This window comes from Bombus huntii, chromosome 5 (genome assembly GCF_024542735.1).
Source record: "Bombus huntii isolate Logan2020A chromosome 5, iyBomHunt1.1, whole genome shotgun sequence".
NCBI lineage: Eukaryota > Metazoa > Arthropoda > Insecta > Hymenoptera > Apidae > Bombus > Bombus huntii.
Window position 1 is genome coordinate 11,030,676 of NC_066242.1, and position 17,542 is coordinate 11,048,217.

The 17,542-nt window shown below is 39.0% G+C and overlaps 1 protein-coding gene across 6 annotated transcripts in view; it reads right to left on the reverse strand.

Annotated features, from left to right (window-relative positions):
- Positions 1-17,542, reverse strand: part of LOC126866148 (sex determination protein fruitless) — a 90,780-nt gene that overhangs the window by 46,403 nt on the left and 26,835 nt on the right. The window contains exon 5 of one of the 6 annotated variants that reach the window (XM_050619361.1): positions 939-956. The exons of 3 other annotated variants lie outside the window; for them this stretch is intronic. In XM_050619361.1, coding sequence (XP_050475318.1) covers positions 939-956 — 18 coding nt within the window. Of the gene's footprint in view, positions 1-938; positions 957-7,013; positions 9,577-13,655; positions 17,376-17,542 lie in introns of those variants that run through there. 2 more of the 6 variants (XM_050619367.1, XM_050619364.1) reach the window with 2 other exon arrangements.

A 17,542-nucleotide genomic window follows, 5' to 3' on the forward strand; every position in this document is an offset into this window, starting at 1 on the left:
CTGATATGTAGAAAGATAATTGTTTCGAACGGATCTATCGCAATATATGTAGCTGGCATTACTTTTATCATGGCGTAATCTTTCGTTTATTTCCATATCTTATTCACATTTACTGTAACTGTAACGCGGTCTTTTATAAAATTCTGTCGTACGAATACTATAATAAAACTGGAGCAATAGCAACTACTAACAGTCAAATAATTGTAGTTTGAACATAAATATACCGATAGGAAGGATATTTCTAGATATACGACGTATTAAAAATTGAAATTTAATATTACTTCAAGTATACCACAAGCTATCGAGTCGTATCGTATGTCTGAGTTAACGAAGGCTTAACGTTTCTATTTGTCATTAATTTTATACGTACAATCAAATTTATTTTTTACTTACGGTAAGTTTGATCCCATCATTAGTCACGATCGTGTTTCGTCTCTTTTTATGGAGCTATAGTCCTTTTACAATAATTACTTTCCACGTAAACGTTCAACATTTATGCGAATTATCAATAGAAATTACTACTACATTCTTAAATGTTAACAAATAAAAAAATTAACCTTGGTCAAGAGCGTTGTAATGCGTTACTATCAATCGATCACATTTATTTTAATATTTCGTTTCTTTCGAACCTTAGAGAACACTCCATTATGTTAAACAACGGTACCAATCTCTTTCGTATCGAGTGTAACTCGTGTCAATGAAAAATTTTAACCGCGATAACGCAATGTCCGCGGAGGTTCATAATACAAACGTTAATTATACCACGACATGTTCCTCTTACTTATAACAAAAATATGAAGGTACAAAAACGAGGTGAAGCAAAAAAAAAAAAGAAAATAAATAACATGAACGAAAAGGAGGAAGAAGGACAATCATAATTATATCGCATAAGTAAAAGGACACTCTGTACATCGGGATTAAGTGCAACACACATTTACTTTTGCGTAAAAAGTCCTCTGTAAAAGAAAAAAAAAAGAAACGGTCGTTCAAACTTTCAAACCAGTGCAATTAACAAGAAAAAAATGCATGATGGGTGACGTGTACAAGTTTGCTACAAGTTCTGTGCGTAGGCAAAGCGAGCTTTCCAGAATAATTAATTCGAACTTGGTTTTTGCGTTAAGGGATTAATCGTAAATAAATAAAAATACATAAGATTATACACTCCATTCGAGGAGAACCAAAATTAAGAAAACCGAACGAAAGGCGACGACAACGAAAACAAAAATAGAACCAGAAAAGGGAAAGAACAGGTAATCGATGCCACTGAAATCGATCGTTAATCATAAATAACAAAAATAAAGCAGCGATTGTTTGTCGTCATGAAGGAGAAAACTAGTAAGGCGGAAAATTGGTGTTGTTTTATCCAATATACATTATACCTACATATGTACAAATATACGAGGCCCTGCAACCTCTCGAATAAGTTGAGGATTGGCATAACGCGTAATGGAGTACTCTCTAAGCGGCTGAACCAACTGGTTAATACAGTTACGAACTTGCCAACCTGGTGACACACAGAACACCTCCAAGTGTCGGGTTCGTTTGTCTCCATTCAGCGTTTTTGCACCGACAACGTGCAACACGTCGGCATAATCTTTTCACCGGAATGTTTTAAGCACGGAAGCTGCCTCAAATGAAATTGCAGCCACCTACTCCGAATACGTTTACGGAGTAAGAATTGTTATTCGCCGGGCGAATCTGCGCGGAGGCGGATAGCGATGGGACTGAGTCTATCGTAAGTTGTTTCATTAAATGAGCGACATGATGAGATAATTAAGGACATTTGATAAAACGATTTAACAGTAATTCGATGGTATGTGTTCAAACCTTGTATTATATAGCAGAAGGAACAGTAACATTTAGATATATTTAGAATGTTTAAGTTGAACTTATCTGATTACTTTGTATAATTTAGCAGTGAATATTAGTTATAGTTATTCGTTGGTACTTACTAACTTATAAAACATTGTTCCGATATATATATATTTATTTTTAAGTTTTTATTTACCAATAGAGTAGGGTACCCGTTTAATCAGCCTCTATGGGATTATATTTCTGGATGTAATAAAAATAAGATAGAAAATACGTATATACAGGGTGGTTGGTAACTGGTGGTACAAGCGGAAAGGGAGTGATTCTACGCGAAGAAAGAAGTCGAAAATATAGAATAAAATTTTTTTTTTTTTTAATTTTTCCATCGAGACAGCGATCTACATTGAGATCCGTTATAACGTACCGCACGCGTACCGAGCGAAAATTCAAAGTCGATTTTCTCGAAAACAAAGCCTCAAACGAAAAATTTTTATTTTATATTTTCCACTTCTTTTTTCACGTAGAATCACCCGCTTTCCGTTTGTACCATCAGTTACCAACCACCCTGTATATATAACATCTATTATATATGCTTGTATATCTACGTGTTTATGCGAAAATTCAATGTTATTATACTTTTTTATTACATTTGCGATAAATATCTAAGCTACGAGTGTGAAATACGTAAGGAGAAATATGTCCACTATACTTTCAACTTTTTTACTAAACTATATTATTTTTAGCCGATATTCTCTCCTCTCTATATCTACACACAAGTTCTTCCCCACAGGTATCTGTCAAAATCACTTTTCGCATCAAAAGTTTCCCATAAATAAAAACAGTAGAAATTCCTGAATATTTGTATGAAATTTCACGTTCGAAAACTATCACCATCTTCAACATCGCCAATTTCACAGTGCATTTCTCCAAGCTGCCCGAAATAACTCAACCTCTGACAATCACTATGAAACAACTATCCAATAGCAAGGTTCGAACATATTACCAGCCCATTGATCGTGAACACTGCACGGTGTCATTTATTTCGAAAATATTGCCCGATCCTGTTAAACTAGCGTTCAGCCACTAAATTGATCTACGCGTCGCAATCGCATATACCGAGCTCGTTCCCATCGCTAACTGCCGGCGAGGCTTCGTTTGAGGTGTTCTACGATCTGTGAAAAATGCAGTCCCACGGGGAATACGGAGAAAGAGAGAGAGAGAGAGAGAGAGAGAGAGACAGTCAGACAAAGAGAGAGGGAGAGAAAAAGAGAGAGAGAAAGGGGGATATCTCATCTGGATGGACCGATCAATATTTTCTCAAAGAGTTAAACGCTTTCGGGGTCACACATGTTTCAAGGTGCGTGCACCGTTGTCGATAACGGGAAAAGAGTAATCTTTTTATTCTCAGCACTTCGAGGTATCAAGATTCCGCGATTCGGGATTCAATGAACATAGAGAGACTCGATTTCAATAATACCCGATGCTCGAGAGGGTGTCAGTGTGCGCAAGGTCTCGTAACACGACTCACATGTCACGGAGATCGATGCGAACACCTATATAAATGTATGCGATCCACGTGCTATGTATTCACAGGGCGTTCCGGTAATTATGGTACGATCGACAAGGCGGCGATTCTACGTGTGAAAATAAGTCGGAAATATGGAATGAAATTTCTTCGTAGAACGTTTCGTTTCCGACAAAATGAAAATATCGCAACAGTCAACTAAACACGTGGAAATGCAACTTTCGTGAAAACAAGGCTTCAAACGGAGAAATTTTGTTCTACATTTTTGTCTTATCTTCGCGAGTAGTATAACCTTCGGTTGATTATAAACTCGGTAATTGGGCATGTTCGCACATACCAACGAAATTTTCAAATTCCATTTGATCGGAAACGATGCGTGCGGAAACGAAGAAACGTCATTCTATATTTCCGACTTATTTTCGCACGTAGAATCGCCCATCTGTCGATTCCATCATGATTTAGAACACCCCGTATACATATGCGCGTGTATATATGCGTATATATGCGAATATCTGTCGCTGATAAAACGATTCCACGGCGAGTCGACGTATCGATCTACTGCATTCACGCTACCTTTCTTTCTTTCTCTTTCTCTCTCTCTCTCTCTCTCTCTCTTTCTCTCTCTCTCTTTTTCTGTGTTCCCGATTAACGTACAATTTAAATAATATTTGCGTGATAGGCTAGATAACGGGCGTTTATGGGGAAAAGGTAAAAGGTCATTTCGTTGAACTTCTCGATCGATCAGCTCGACTAACGGTAACGTTGGTGGGAAGGGCGTCGACGAGAAGGGAGAAAAAGGGGAGGAAAAAAGGGGGAGGAAAAAGGGGAGGAAAAAAGAGGAAGAGAAAGGGAGCTGGATTGGGGGACGAAGGACGGAGAGTGACGCTAGGTGAAAGAGGGGCGGAGAAAACGCGTTTCAAAGACGTTAAAACTTTTGACGTTCTGCAGCTGGTTCGATTTTCAATAAAATCTGATTTCCGACGAGCACTCCGAGAGCACGTTTTCATTTCGCGAGATGCTCAAAGAGGTAACAGTACCGAGCGCGCAGCGGAATACGGTTTAAACGTCGAATCGTCGACGTCGTCCCGCTCGTTGTAAGAGAACTTTGTACAACCTTATTCCTTTACACATTTATGTACATATATATATAAATATATATATATATATATATATATATATAGGTAACCGTGGCCTCTTTACGTGATAACAGGTGGCGTGCGCGGGAAAAACGGCTAATTCTTTGGGGGAAAAAGTAAATCGAAAATGTGGAATGAGATCTTTCAAAGCAGTGGATAGTCGAACAGTTTGGCGTCACTGCATCGAGTGATTTTAAGCCCCGATACCTCTAGAACATGAGCGACTTTCACACACGTTGTATGGGAAAGTAGCACGAATTTATATAGATTCTTCGATTTTTAAGAGATATATTTATCGTGACTCATTGAATTTGTTATTAACCAGTAATCAGAAACGGGTATCTTTCCTTTCAAATGTAAATATGAATATGTCTAGTCAAACAGAATTTTTTATCAGAATAAAAAAATAAATAATTCGATTAATTAAATTATGGCCCGTTCGAAGAATGTTAATATATGAGAACTATGTTTGCAGGAATTTTAATGTTTTATCTCATATTCTCGTCGTATAAAATAATTCGAGAGCAAATCTCTCTGGTTCACCGTCCAGTTTTATGCATGTTACTGTAATACTGTTTTTCATAATACTTCTTTCGTCCTTTCGTGATACTTTATTGAATTTTTTTTATCGAATATTTCTTACGATTATATGTATATTATTGTTGATATATACAGGTATTCTTAATACAAACGATTAATCGAAAATGCAGAATTACGTGTTCTTTGAATTACGACATCCACATAACTCGTCCTATCCAGTTAATGCATTCGCTGCTACATCTCGAACCCGAGTAATTTCATTGAGGAATGAGCAGTTTCGTCACGTACTTTTATGATATGCATGTGACACTCCCTTGAAAACACCTATATGACGTCTTTGAGAATTACGTAGCATAACTAATGGAAATTGTTCCAATTCCACTTATCTACAAACTTCTCTCATCTTTTTAACACGCCACAGATCAATATGCACGCAGGAAAAACACGTCAAGTCTAATTTTTATGACGCTTGCCCGAAGAGATGTACTTTAATGCAACGTAGTTGGAAAGGGAAACTGTTTAGGTCTAAAAATACAAGCCTTTTAAAAATAGGCTACAAATCCGATCAATATCTTTTACACATTCAGGAGGATACCAAGAACACATATTTACATCGAAGTATGGAATTAACTACTGAATTTTAAAATTACTGTTCTATAAAAGATAGGATTTCACATAATGGGTCTCCTCGACACTTACTCGAACACCTTAAACATCTCACCTATTTTTTACGGTCCAAGTGACGTATTAAATTTGATAGTCGTTATTTCAAGTACATGTTAAAATAACATTTCGTTCAATAATCTCTCTGATATAGTTGTTCCATTAAGGATCGTATGTAGGTCATGGCCATCGTAAATCGTTATACGTGGCCTCAATATTGACTATTACTCTATGATAAAAATTATTGATTATTCTAAACTGTCGCAAGATACAACTGTACGAAAAAATTGTTTGCTTGTCATAATATTTACTCCGTCTCGAAACAAATAATATTTTTCACTATAATTGAAAATACCATCACACGCACATTCGGACACGCATCAAAAACAAACGAATTATTTTAAGTGCTCAAGTTAATCAGTATCAGTATCCATACAAATCACTGGACAGTGAACGCACTGAAACTATTCTTATCGAGATCTCTCCGCATTTTCAAAGTATATACCATTCCTCAAAGAAAAGTCATCTTTTTCCTGTACGACCTGTTACCAGAACCGAGTAATCTACTTCCATGGAGCCGACAACGTGTATAAAAAATAATGCTGTATATATTTTGTGTTAGTGCAGGATATCCTCGGTTAGACTTTGTTAGACTCTTTGCTGGTAATATGCGTTAGCGTGAGTTGCTTGTTACACGGTTACATTGCGTGTGATCCTCTCTCTGCTGAACAACAAAGGCATGATGTACAACAGATCGTGTTCCCAAACAAGAGGTAGACAGTAAGAGAGAAAGAGAGAGAGAGAGAGATAGAGATAGAGAGAGAGAGAGATGTACGTGTAATGAGCAAGATAGAAGAAGATTAATAGACACTGAAAAAACGAAAACACGAGAGAAGCAGCTGTTCGAGGAGAGATGATACATATTCCTCTGTCCTCCGATCGAAACGAGAATCTCCTCTTTTTTCCAAAGAGAACAAATAAAATAACAACGAAAAAGAGATATATATAAAAAAAAAGAAAATAGAAGGGAAGAGAGACTGGTCGCTTTTTCTTCCGTAAAAATCATCCGCCGAAAGAACAACTCTCGCGTGTATCAGCACAGCGCGTCGGAGCGCACCGACCACGAAGCACACATCCCCCTCTTTTGCATGTCTCCTTTTATCAGTCTTTTATTACATTCTTTTTTTCCCCTCCCCCACCCATCTCCGTCCTCCTCTTTTCCCTCCAGCCCTTCCCAAAAATAGCAGCCGACTGACTCGAGGTGTTTTTGCAACGGTATCGAGCGATAATACCTCGCCGTACGATAAAGTACAACACCCGTGGTCCACGGTTTGGAATTGGCTTTGAATCATCGTTATTTATTTCACAAATCTGTTCAGTACAAAAATATTACAGTATATATATATTCTCGTAAATATATATATATATATTTAAGTATATGTATATATTTTGCTTTCATTTTATTTCCTTCGAATCCTTGTCGCTTAATTTACACCTACCGTGTAATGCTAGGATAAAAATTCTAATTACTAGGTACATCGGGCGTGTGTTCATTCTCCATAGCGGTTTTCTTTTTTTTAAAATATGCGTGATAAAGCGATCTACGCTGGTGCAGACGTAGACGGGCGTATGGCGCGTTCGGTTCTTTCGCTACTTCCATCAGCAAACAGAAAATTTATGTTTGTAAGTGACAATGAGCACGCGTGATTCGCGATTGATCGATTTACAATTTAGTCGAGTACGACGCAGTCTGTGGAATTTAATTTTTCAAATTATCGTTAAAAGGAAAAGTCGTTTATTGACGAGATTGACAAATAGTTTCATTATATGTAGCTTATTCGTGCAAAATTCAAGTTTAAACTTTGAGTATGCGGTCATCGTTCGAATTCTCAATGTCTGCAACTCGATCCCATAATCATTCTATGAACGCATGACCAATCGGTACTTCTCGCCTATCGTCCTCTATTTTCAGAACGAAATAGAGAAAGGAAGTGATTGTATTAGATTTATTAATCTGGAGAAGATCAAATTGTTCTTACAAATGACTCTGCTCTACGTCAACTACGTCTACGTTGCTCGTACGTTACACCGGACTCATTACCAGTAATATAATAATCCTAAACGAATGTTCAAAATTTCCGAGTTCGTTCATTCGTCTGTGTATTCCGTATGTACGTCGAATCCGATTCGATATACTCTGGACGTACTTACGTAAGTTGAACTGAGAAATTACCAGAGCCAGCGAATTTCGGTCATCGATATTACTCTGTCTCGTATCAGAATGCAGTATGATAAAAGTACGTAGGATGGAAACGCGTTCTGAAGAATGAAAGATCGATCGAGGCAACGGTACGAGCGTTTAATCGCATGGAGGATTCGGAGCTAAAGTAGCAAAATCCCTTTTCGAGCTTAGAGTCCTGGTATATCTAGTACACGTGCGATGGGAGGCGAAGATCGATCGACCAGAGATGAACTTCGAAAAGAATCGCGAAGCTCTGGCCAACGCGCTACGAACGGGAAACTGGCACATTCAGGGCGAGTGACCAGTCACAGCGTTGCAAATTTCCGGCTACGAACCTCTCTGGAAGTGACTATCGCGACTTTTGTCGGCCATATTAGCTAATCAAGCGAAACAAGCAAGAGCGAAAGAGGAGAAAACAACTGGACGAAACGGTCTGTTTCAATTGAACGGCGCGCGTAGGTGTGCGGTTTCCCGCAAGATCGCCGTGTAGGGAGATGAAGTCATTCAAACTCCGCCTTTTGTTTCGTCCTTTATTTCCGCGGAACTTTTCCCACCGGCTACAATGTACGGAAAATACAGGGGGAGAACTCGATCTAGCAAGCCAGCCACAGAGAAGAGAGCAGAGTATCTTTACCTCTGCCTCGTCGATTCGATCATGCACGTACTTTGAAAGCATGCATACGAATTTATGTTCTATCGTGCGTTGCAGAGACAACGATATTGACTAAAATGAAATCGAACGAAGTAGAAAACGTTCATCATTTGGTGATAACCCGAGCGGACCTGTCGTCGATCGTGTCGATACTCGAGCGTTTATAATTATACGCCTCGCGGAATCTGCTCCGATCCAACTGCTTCCCTGCGATGTTTTCGAATCTATTCGTACGTTTATACCTCTACGTACACGCGTCACGGCGGTGGAAGTGGTACGACGAAAATAGAAAGATCGTCACGTTCGTTAGAAACCAAGGCAGAGGAGAGCCTGAGAAATCAGAACCCCGACGCTATCGAAGACCATCCTCGCCTTCGAATTTCTTGCGAGAAAGTTCTTCGGAGGAAGTTCTCGAAAGTTTGCGCCACCTATCCAGCTGCTGACTTGTGCCGAATCAAACGACTTCCGTATTTCGACTGACGAAACGTACTAGAAACCTGGAAAAACTTGCGAGCGCGTAACTATAATGAATGAAGCCAGAATAGCCGTGGATGAAAGGATGATGCTAAATGAGCTGGATTGGCAGTTCGTGTATACATATGTATGTACGTAGAACAGAATACGATGTAACAGAACGCACTTGTAAGTGGAAGGGAGGGACAATATTCCAATAGAGCGACAATATTCGACATCGATGTGGCGATCTTACGCTGTGCCATCGGTTACTGGCCGATTTGTGCCACAATGGCAGGCAGCTGCACGCAGTTGGGAACGACAACCGTTCCTGGTTATCCGGACAAACATACGACGGCTAACGGCACACACGACCAGTACCAACACCACCACTGCCAGCACACCGCCGCCCGTCGTCACCCTCTCTGCACGAGGATTCCTCGGCTCGTGAGAGGATCGCAAGGGCGGAGGCATCCAACAGGGCAGCTGGAACTCTGACCTTGTCGGGGCGCAACCCTCTCTCTCTTCTCCAGTGAGACACCACTGGCCAACACTGTAACAGAGAGAGAGGAAGAAAGAGACTGGACGTTGATTAGCGTGCATAGGGAGAGAAAAAAAAACGTGAAAGGCGGGATGGATGGATCCCTTTTCAGTATGCTCTAACCAACGCAAGACGATCTTTTACAACGCAAGGCCCGACATTTGCATTTACGCCGACATCGATAACGGCGTTATATTTCTCGCCAACTGCGCTCTGCAGAATTAGAGTATAATAAGAGAGACAGGCAGAGAGAAAATAGAGAGAGAGAAAGAAAGAGAGAGAGTTACGTGGAGGGAACACGAAGCTCTTTACGTATAAGGATGGTAGGAACTAGGATAAAGAAGGTCGGTGAGTAGCATTATATCTCTCAAGCTCTCTCCCTCTCTCGTATTTCTCTCCGCTATGCCACTGCATTCGAGGCTATGTAACCCCGTTTACGTATGTATGTACAGCAGCCCAGTCACTATGATACATGTGTGCGGTTTCAACGAAACAACCGTACAACTGTCATAGAAACTGTTTTGGGACGCCAGTTTTCTCTCTCCCGGCGACGATTCTCCCAACGATACCGACGACCAAACCCCTCCAACTACGTTTTACCCCATCGTCGTTCCCTCTGCCAGGTGATACTCGCGTGAAAAGATTCGCTGCAATGGAGAAGAGATTATTAGCTCGACGAGGGAAAACTAGGAACGAGAAAATTCACAGTTATGAGAAACGGCGATTTATTTTCAACGGTCGTTGGATAATTTCAACACGATGAACACGTTAGACCAATTTGATACTCGTGGAGAAAAATCTATTGTCTTCTAACCGTCGATGAAATTTATATCTACGTTGATTTAACTTGCACCATCTCCCTGTTCCGTGAGACAGATATCGGTTAAAAGCTACCTTGGCAAATTGATTCATTTTTAATGGCCGCAAAAGGTCCGGTGCTTCGCCTTGTTTCACCTAGCACGAAACTCGAAATGGATGGAAATGGGTTAATAATAATTTCACCGTCTCATGCCGGAGATTCGTAAGTTCCCTCAACGAAGCGGAGTGTTCGTATATATTTGGATTTAGTCTCGCATAACCTATCGCCTTGTCTAGGTCAAAATCAGAGGAATATCGCGCCGCTGCTGGATAGAACCAATAACTAACGTTGATTGATCGTACCAACCTACCAAAACGAAAATAATGACACGCTCGAGACATCGGATGAATGCAAACAAAGGGGACATCTAAAGCGAAGGATAGATGTTTGAATGCAATAACCATTCGGACGTAAGATAAATGCATCCTGCAACGGATCGCTACCATCGCGTGTAAAAAAATTGGTATACGCGTAAAAAAGAAAAGACGAGATGAAATATTTTCTACGGTTGAAAGTTCGCTTTAGGATATAACAGTATCCATCAAAGAGGATTAAGAGGATCACGCAGCTCAACCTTAATTTTCACAATTCATCATATAGGATTTTTTATACTTTTTTCTAATCTTTCGTTCTATAATTATTTTTCTATCCTGTTTTAATCAATTCGAATATTGTCTGATTTTATATCTGATCTCGGATATGAAAAAGTTGTTTATGGGTATTTAAAATTTACTTTTTTATTCCTACTAATAAAATATGCATAATACGAGAAATATAATATGCATATAATTTTAATATATGTTAATCTAAAATGGCTTTCTGTAACATGTTTAATAAAAGTACACTACAGCATATAAATCAATTTTTTAACAAATAAAATATATAAGCTAAAAAGTTGAGTATTCACAAATTCCGAAAGCTTGGAAATTGCAGCGATGAAATTGTAGAATGAAGCGAACTTTTCGAAAGAAAATTTCGAACTGTACAATCATATTCAACAAGACACGTTGAAATTATCTCATTACCGACGAGTATAAAACATAAAATTTCCATATGTACACAGACATATGTATATTTCCAAAGTAATTTTTAACTTCCATGAATCATTACGTCGTGTTATCACATCAAATATGGTCTCACAATACAAAGGATTAAATAAAACACTTTTGTTCAATTAATACATCGTATTCTTGAAAAATCGTCTATAAAATATACTTATAAAAGTATCTTAATTACTACAATATATTGCAGTTATTTTACTTCGTTAAAATTAAATATTATTACGAGATTTAATGTTCCATAAAGAATCTCATTTTTCGGACTTATATCGTCAGATTTCCGAAACACCCGGTGCAATACAATAATCTCACGCTTCAGCCGAGCACGCGGTAATAATGATAGAGCTAAAGAAGACAAACGTTACTCTGAACATTTGAAACGCGCGTTTAAATCCGAATCTCACATTATCCGGACGTTTCAGCACGCAAACATTTCGTTTGAACAAACGTATACGCCAAATACTACGAGAGTACGAGTAATGCCCGCTATTTGAATAATTCGCGATCCAAATATGACGTGGTATTCCAAAGAGATTAGCGATCATTAAATGTTGCATTAAATCTAGTTAAATCACTGACAGAAATAGATGAACGATTTGAAACCGAAATGAAACAACTCCAACTGCATCCATTTGTCCGTTTCAATTAAACCACGCTATCTTTTCCAATGATCTATTACTATAGATCAATTTTAACTTTCACGAGTTAATTCTAAAGAGATATATTCACGGTACGGTAGATTTCAGGGGAAATCAGAAGGGAATGGCAGAAAAATTCGCACCATACACATGCGGAAACTTCGTGAAATAATGCTGGCGAGAGGTTCTCCAGGAGTCGCGACCGGAAGTCGAGCGGTAACTGCGGCGTGCGTATGTTCCAAGCATTGTTAATGCTTCAAAAACAAACATATTCGTGTGCACAGAAATCATATTGTTCACGTCTCGAGCGAACATGAAAAACTTAAGGGAGTATTGTAGCCGAATTAAATAAGTCGAATTCTTTTTCTTATTATCCTGAAACAATGTAGTCTCGGAGATATCTATACGAAGTTCTGTATCTGAATTTTCAATATTCAGGGAATTGTGGTTGTTTGGAAAATGTTACAATAAATAAGGTAGTTTACTCGAAGCCAATGTTCCTTGAAATATTTTCCATGTCATGTTAAAGTCTACTTGACCTATTGCCTCTGAACTTCGAGCGCACCTATTTTTATTTCTTTCAGTCGGTGAAAGGTACGGAAAAAGTAAAAATTCATTGAAAGTAACAAAAGTGACGTGAAAACTTTCTCTTCAAAATCCATTCGAAGAATTATACGACCATTAATTCTGGATATATCTTCTTAAAAAATTTACGAATGTTCTAAAACATGGATAAATGTCCCAAATTCCTACGGAATAGATGATGTAAATATTTCATTACAAAGGCACTACAAGCCTAAAGACTATAGAACTATCAATCCCGGTTATATCTTCTTAAAAAATTTACGAATCTTCTGAAACACGAATAAATGTACGTTCTAAATTCCTATTGAAAAACAGATGTAAATATTTCATTAAAAAGATACTAAGTAGCTGAAGAAACGCTTTACAATAGAATACTATCTTTAACGAGAAGCTAAACCCGAAGGAAGTTCAACAGAGCAGATATAATTCTCCTGTCTCTGTCTCGTGGTATTTTCGACAGATCGCGAAGCAACGGAAAAGAATCCAGTTTCTACAACTTGGTGACGACTTGTCTCGGCGCCGCGTGATCAGTTTCGAGTACCTAGTCTGCAGACTCTTCTCCTTCATTGACTAAACTAGCGAAGTTTAAAGCGAAGGCGAATGCGAAAGAAAGAAAGGCAGCAAAAGCCTCTTGCGTGCACAAGAAAACGAAACTCTTTGCAATAGCTACGTGTCCCTAACCGGTGATCCTCTTATCGAGCAGCCCGTCGATTCCTACCCTGGTCGTTCATCCGTGAAGTACGGCCCTGTAATAAGGGCGAGAAGATATGCCATTAAGGAGCTTATCGCGAAAAGGATCTTCTCTTGCTCTCAGTTTCTTAGTTGTACTCCATCACCCTTTTCTCTCACCGATCCTTTCTTTACCTGCCTCTGAAACTCCTCCTCGCCCCTCTCGAAGATATTAAACAGGTGATAGAGCATCGCGGAACCGTCCACAAGTATAATACACCGTTTCGAAGCCGCTTTGCTCGAGATCGATGAATGGTCTGCGCGAATATCGGACGCTGCGAGATCGAGCGGCTGATTTTCCAGGTGGAAATAACTGTATAGTGGAGAATAAAAAGAGGCGGAAAGAAACGAAAGGAAAATAGACGGCGAGAAACATTTGACGAATAGCGGCTCAATTAGCGAACAAGTGGAGCCAGCGTTGAGATTGTTCGCGTACTAGAAACGATCGAGCACGCTTGACACAAAGGCTCCTGTATGTAAGAGGATTCCGTTAGTTAGCTCGATAATGTTCCTAGAGACTTAGAGAATCGGGCATCCTGTTTGGAAGTGTCGCGAAATCAAATTCTCCCATTGGTTAAATTTGGAACGGAGAATTTTAATAGAACTCTGGCAGAGTCGATCGCGAAGAATATCGCGCTGACAGGTGACTAATAGAATTTTCATGGAATCCTAAGTGCAGTATCGGGATGTCCAGGTTTATTTTAGAAGCGCATTTTGGTCTGAAAATATTTCAGTAATGTGTATTTGAAATTATTTTACATGGATAGTGCAGGTCGGTTAAGATTGAATCGAACCTTACACGTTCTTTTCAAATGGCTCTTGTTAACGTTGCGTATCTTAGAAACGTTTAATCCTTTACAATCAGAGTGATGTTTGAAAGAAGAATTTAATTCTAAGATAAAAATGCAGAAGCTAGTAATTGTTATAGGCTGATTCGTATCAGGCGAATGATAATATGTAGCAATAAAATAGCATGAAACAGGCGAGTAAAAACGGACATAGAAATGATTTTAGGAATTTTATGTACAAAGTATAGTGTGAAAAATATGTTTTAAATACTAGAAGTTCTTGAAAAATAGCGTGTCAGTCTCTTTTAACTCCTCTAGCAATGTCTATTTCGATGGGCGATAGATTGAAATATTTTCCACAAATGAAACATTTTAGCATGCTTGTATTCCCTAGAAATATGGAAATAAATCGATACTTTCCAATTATCTGCAAAAAGTATTGGCAATACACAGTCTTATTTTCCGATGAAGCGTTGTTTTTTTTATCAGCTTCTATGTATATTTCATTTTCATACTATCAAACGTTTGTAATCATATGAAAGTATTATAAAGTGATACAAAATTTACACTCTGGCCTAATTAGTTATTACATAAACGTTACATTAAAACATAATGATATGCTAATAGTATTTTGCTGTAAATAAACACGAAAACTTCCGTATTTACTATTTTTCCAATACACAAACTTAAAGTTGGCTGCATGTTAAGTGATCGAAGTTTCCTTAACAGCAAGATTACTCGCGAGAGAACAAACAGTACCGGTTAACGAAATTAAGACAAGTCCGGAACAACCACCTAACAAACGCCAGTATTTATAAGGATATTTTTTGCAAAGTGGCGTGAACAAAGAAGTTATTTAAGCCGCTAATTTACAGCAACTCTACCTGCATAGCTAACAAACCAGCCAGACGACAGCAGCGTCGAGGTTGGAAAAATAAAACGGAGCTTGGACGGAAGTTGGCGAAGGAGATCGATCGATCGTCAAAAGAACGGTGCAAGAAGACGTGCGCAAAAAGAATAATTACGCTAATGAAGGGAGCACGATGTAATTAAATGCAAGGAGGATCGAACCAGTGGACTATGTCGTCGTCACGACTGGACGCAAAACGACGAAACACTTTTTATCGCCAACCGTGAAACGTCCTTTGACCAAGAAACGAGCTACCATCGAGACCAATAGAGAAATGTCGCGTAATACTAATTTCCACTTCGCCTCTACCAAGGGTTTCTCTATTAATGTACAAGGAAACCCACTGATTCTCTACGCCAACCATGTGTTAAGGTCGACAGAGTTGTGACACGAGAAACTGTTCCTTGTATCAGAGATGTGACATAACGTGTCTCGTCCTATGACACCACACTCTCTCCCTCTAAAGTCTCTCTGCAGTGCAACGAAGAAATTCATGGGATTAATCTGAACGTGTCTAGAAGATGATTAATTATTTACTACGAGACGATGTACCAGCACCTTCATTCTTCACTGTTTCAAATTTATTATATAAGCTATTTTCATTTTTAATTCTTAGTTACAAACCATCCATTCCGCTAAAATCTCCACTTAGTACAGCGGGCTAATTCATAGAATTAATCTCAAGATATCTAGCAAACGATCAATAATTAATCGTAAAACGATACACCATTTGGGCCTCTTAATTTACAATTATGTATAACGAATCTATTACCGTTTTTTTTCTTTTCTTTTCTTTTGGAAACGACTTTTCCTTTTGTAGTTTCGTTTTTAGTGTTCGGTTACAGACAAAAAACTATAGGCGTTGATCTTGGATCGATTTGATCGACGAGTATACAACACGTGCGTCGACTATTCGTCAATCGTGAAATCCGCTTATCCATCGCGATACTAACGTCGATACGAACGATTGCACATTGTTGGACAACCGATACGGAATGGGGTGGTTTCTACGAATTTCACACCACGATCCATTCGGTTTGTAAGCAGAGAATTACGAGCCGATACGCCGCGTCTTTCGTCTCGTTCGCGTCGTTAAAGTCTCGTATACTTTCGACCACCTTGCGTGACTAAAGTATCACCATTTTCAAGAACGGGAACGCTTCCCGCGCACCTATTCATCGCTGAAACGGCGCACACAATGCTGTTCTTGGGGTTAAGAGCCTATCGAACGAACGAACGGGCCGGCGAAACGGTTCTTGACGTTGACTGACGAGACACGAAGGAAGCGGATAAGACGAAACGACCTTCGACCGTGCTACCACCACTCGTGAAAAAGGGTTCTAGGTGGATAGAGCGAACGTTCGAGGATTTAAGTATCGTTACGGTGCTCGCTGAAATTACTAAAAGATTAAATACATTTTTCTGCGATACTATGTAAAATATGGATAACGTTACAATACCCTCTAGAGTCTCTAATAATCCCAAAATAGGGAGAGAGAAATTAAACCTAAAAAGTAGTATAAAATAAGTACGAGTTCTATAATACAGTAGAATACTATTTATAATTATCTAATGATATATCGGTTATCGATTATCTGGATAAAACTCTCAGATAAAGAAAAGTGGAAATTACACATTCAGCTTAACGTAGGTTTTGATAAGAATTGTATTTAATTTGCATTGCTGTACAGAAATATAGATGATCATGTGTAACGGATTATATTGACATTTTTATCGTTGAATAATTAATATCCGGATAATCAACGTTCTACTGTAATAAATATATCACGTGGTATATTCCTAAAGAAAATTCACAATTGAAAACAATCGATAGCTGTGCTTGCGATTTCAATGAATGCACCGTGGTGCTCGTAAATGCTCGAACGCTCGGCGTACCGTGCAAAAGGGGAAGATATCACGGAGAGAATTGCTAGAGACAAGACTCTGTTCATGTCTGCACGGTGCCGCTGGACTTCTGCAGTATCTGTATCTCAGGGTGTTTCTGTTTAATGTGACCCTTCAAGTTATCCAGTCGAGTCCTACGACAGCCACAGAGCGGGCACACGTAATTTCCTGGATTGTGCGTCAAATAATGATTCTTTAGATTCGACACGACCCGACCGCATAGTTTGCATTTGCTAGTGTACGTATACGGCAGCTTTTCGAAAAACTCCGACAGATTAACTCTCTGAATGTATGTAATCGGCGCGCACTCAATGCCCTGAGGGGTTAAAAGTGTCGTATCTGCAAATAGAGAAAAGTCGTGTGTGAAAAACGGCCATCGACGTGATTCGATCCGGAGAGACTGCCTCACTCCGTTTACCCTCGAGCTCTTTTCTTTTCGCTTTGATCAGATTCACTCTACTAGGAAAGGGTTACATAGGTAGCCGACATACGGCGTGTCTCTGTAG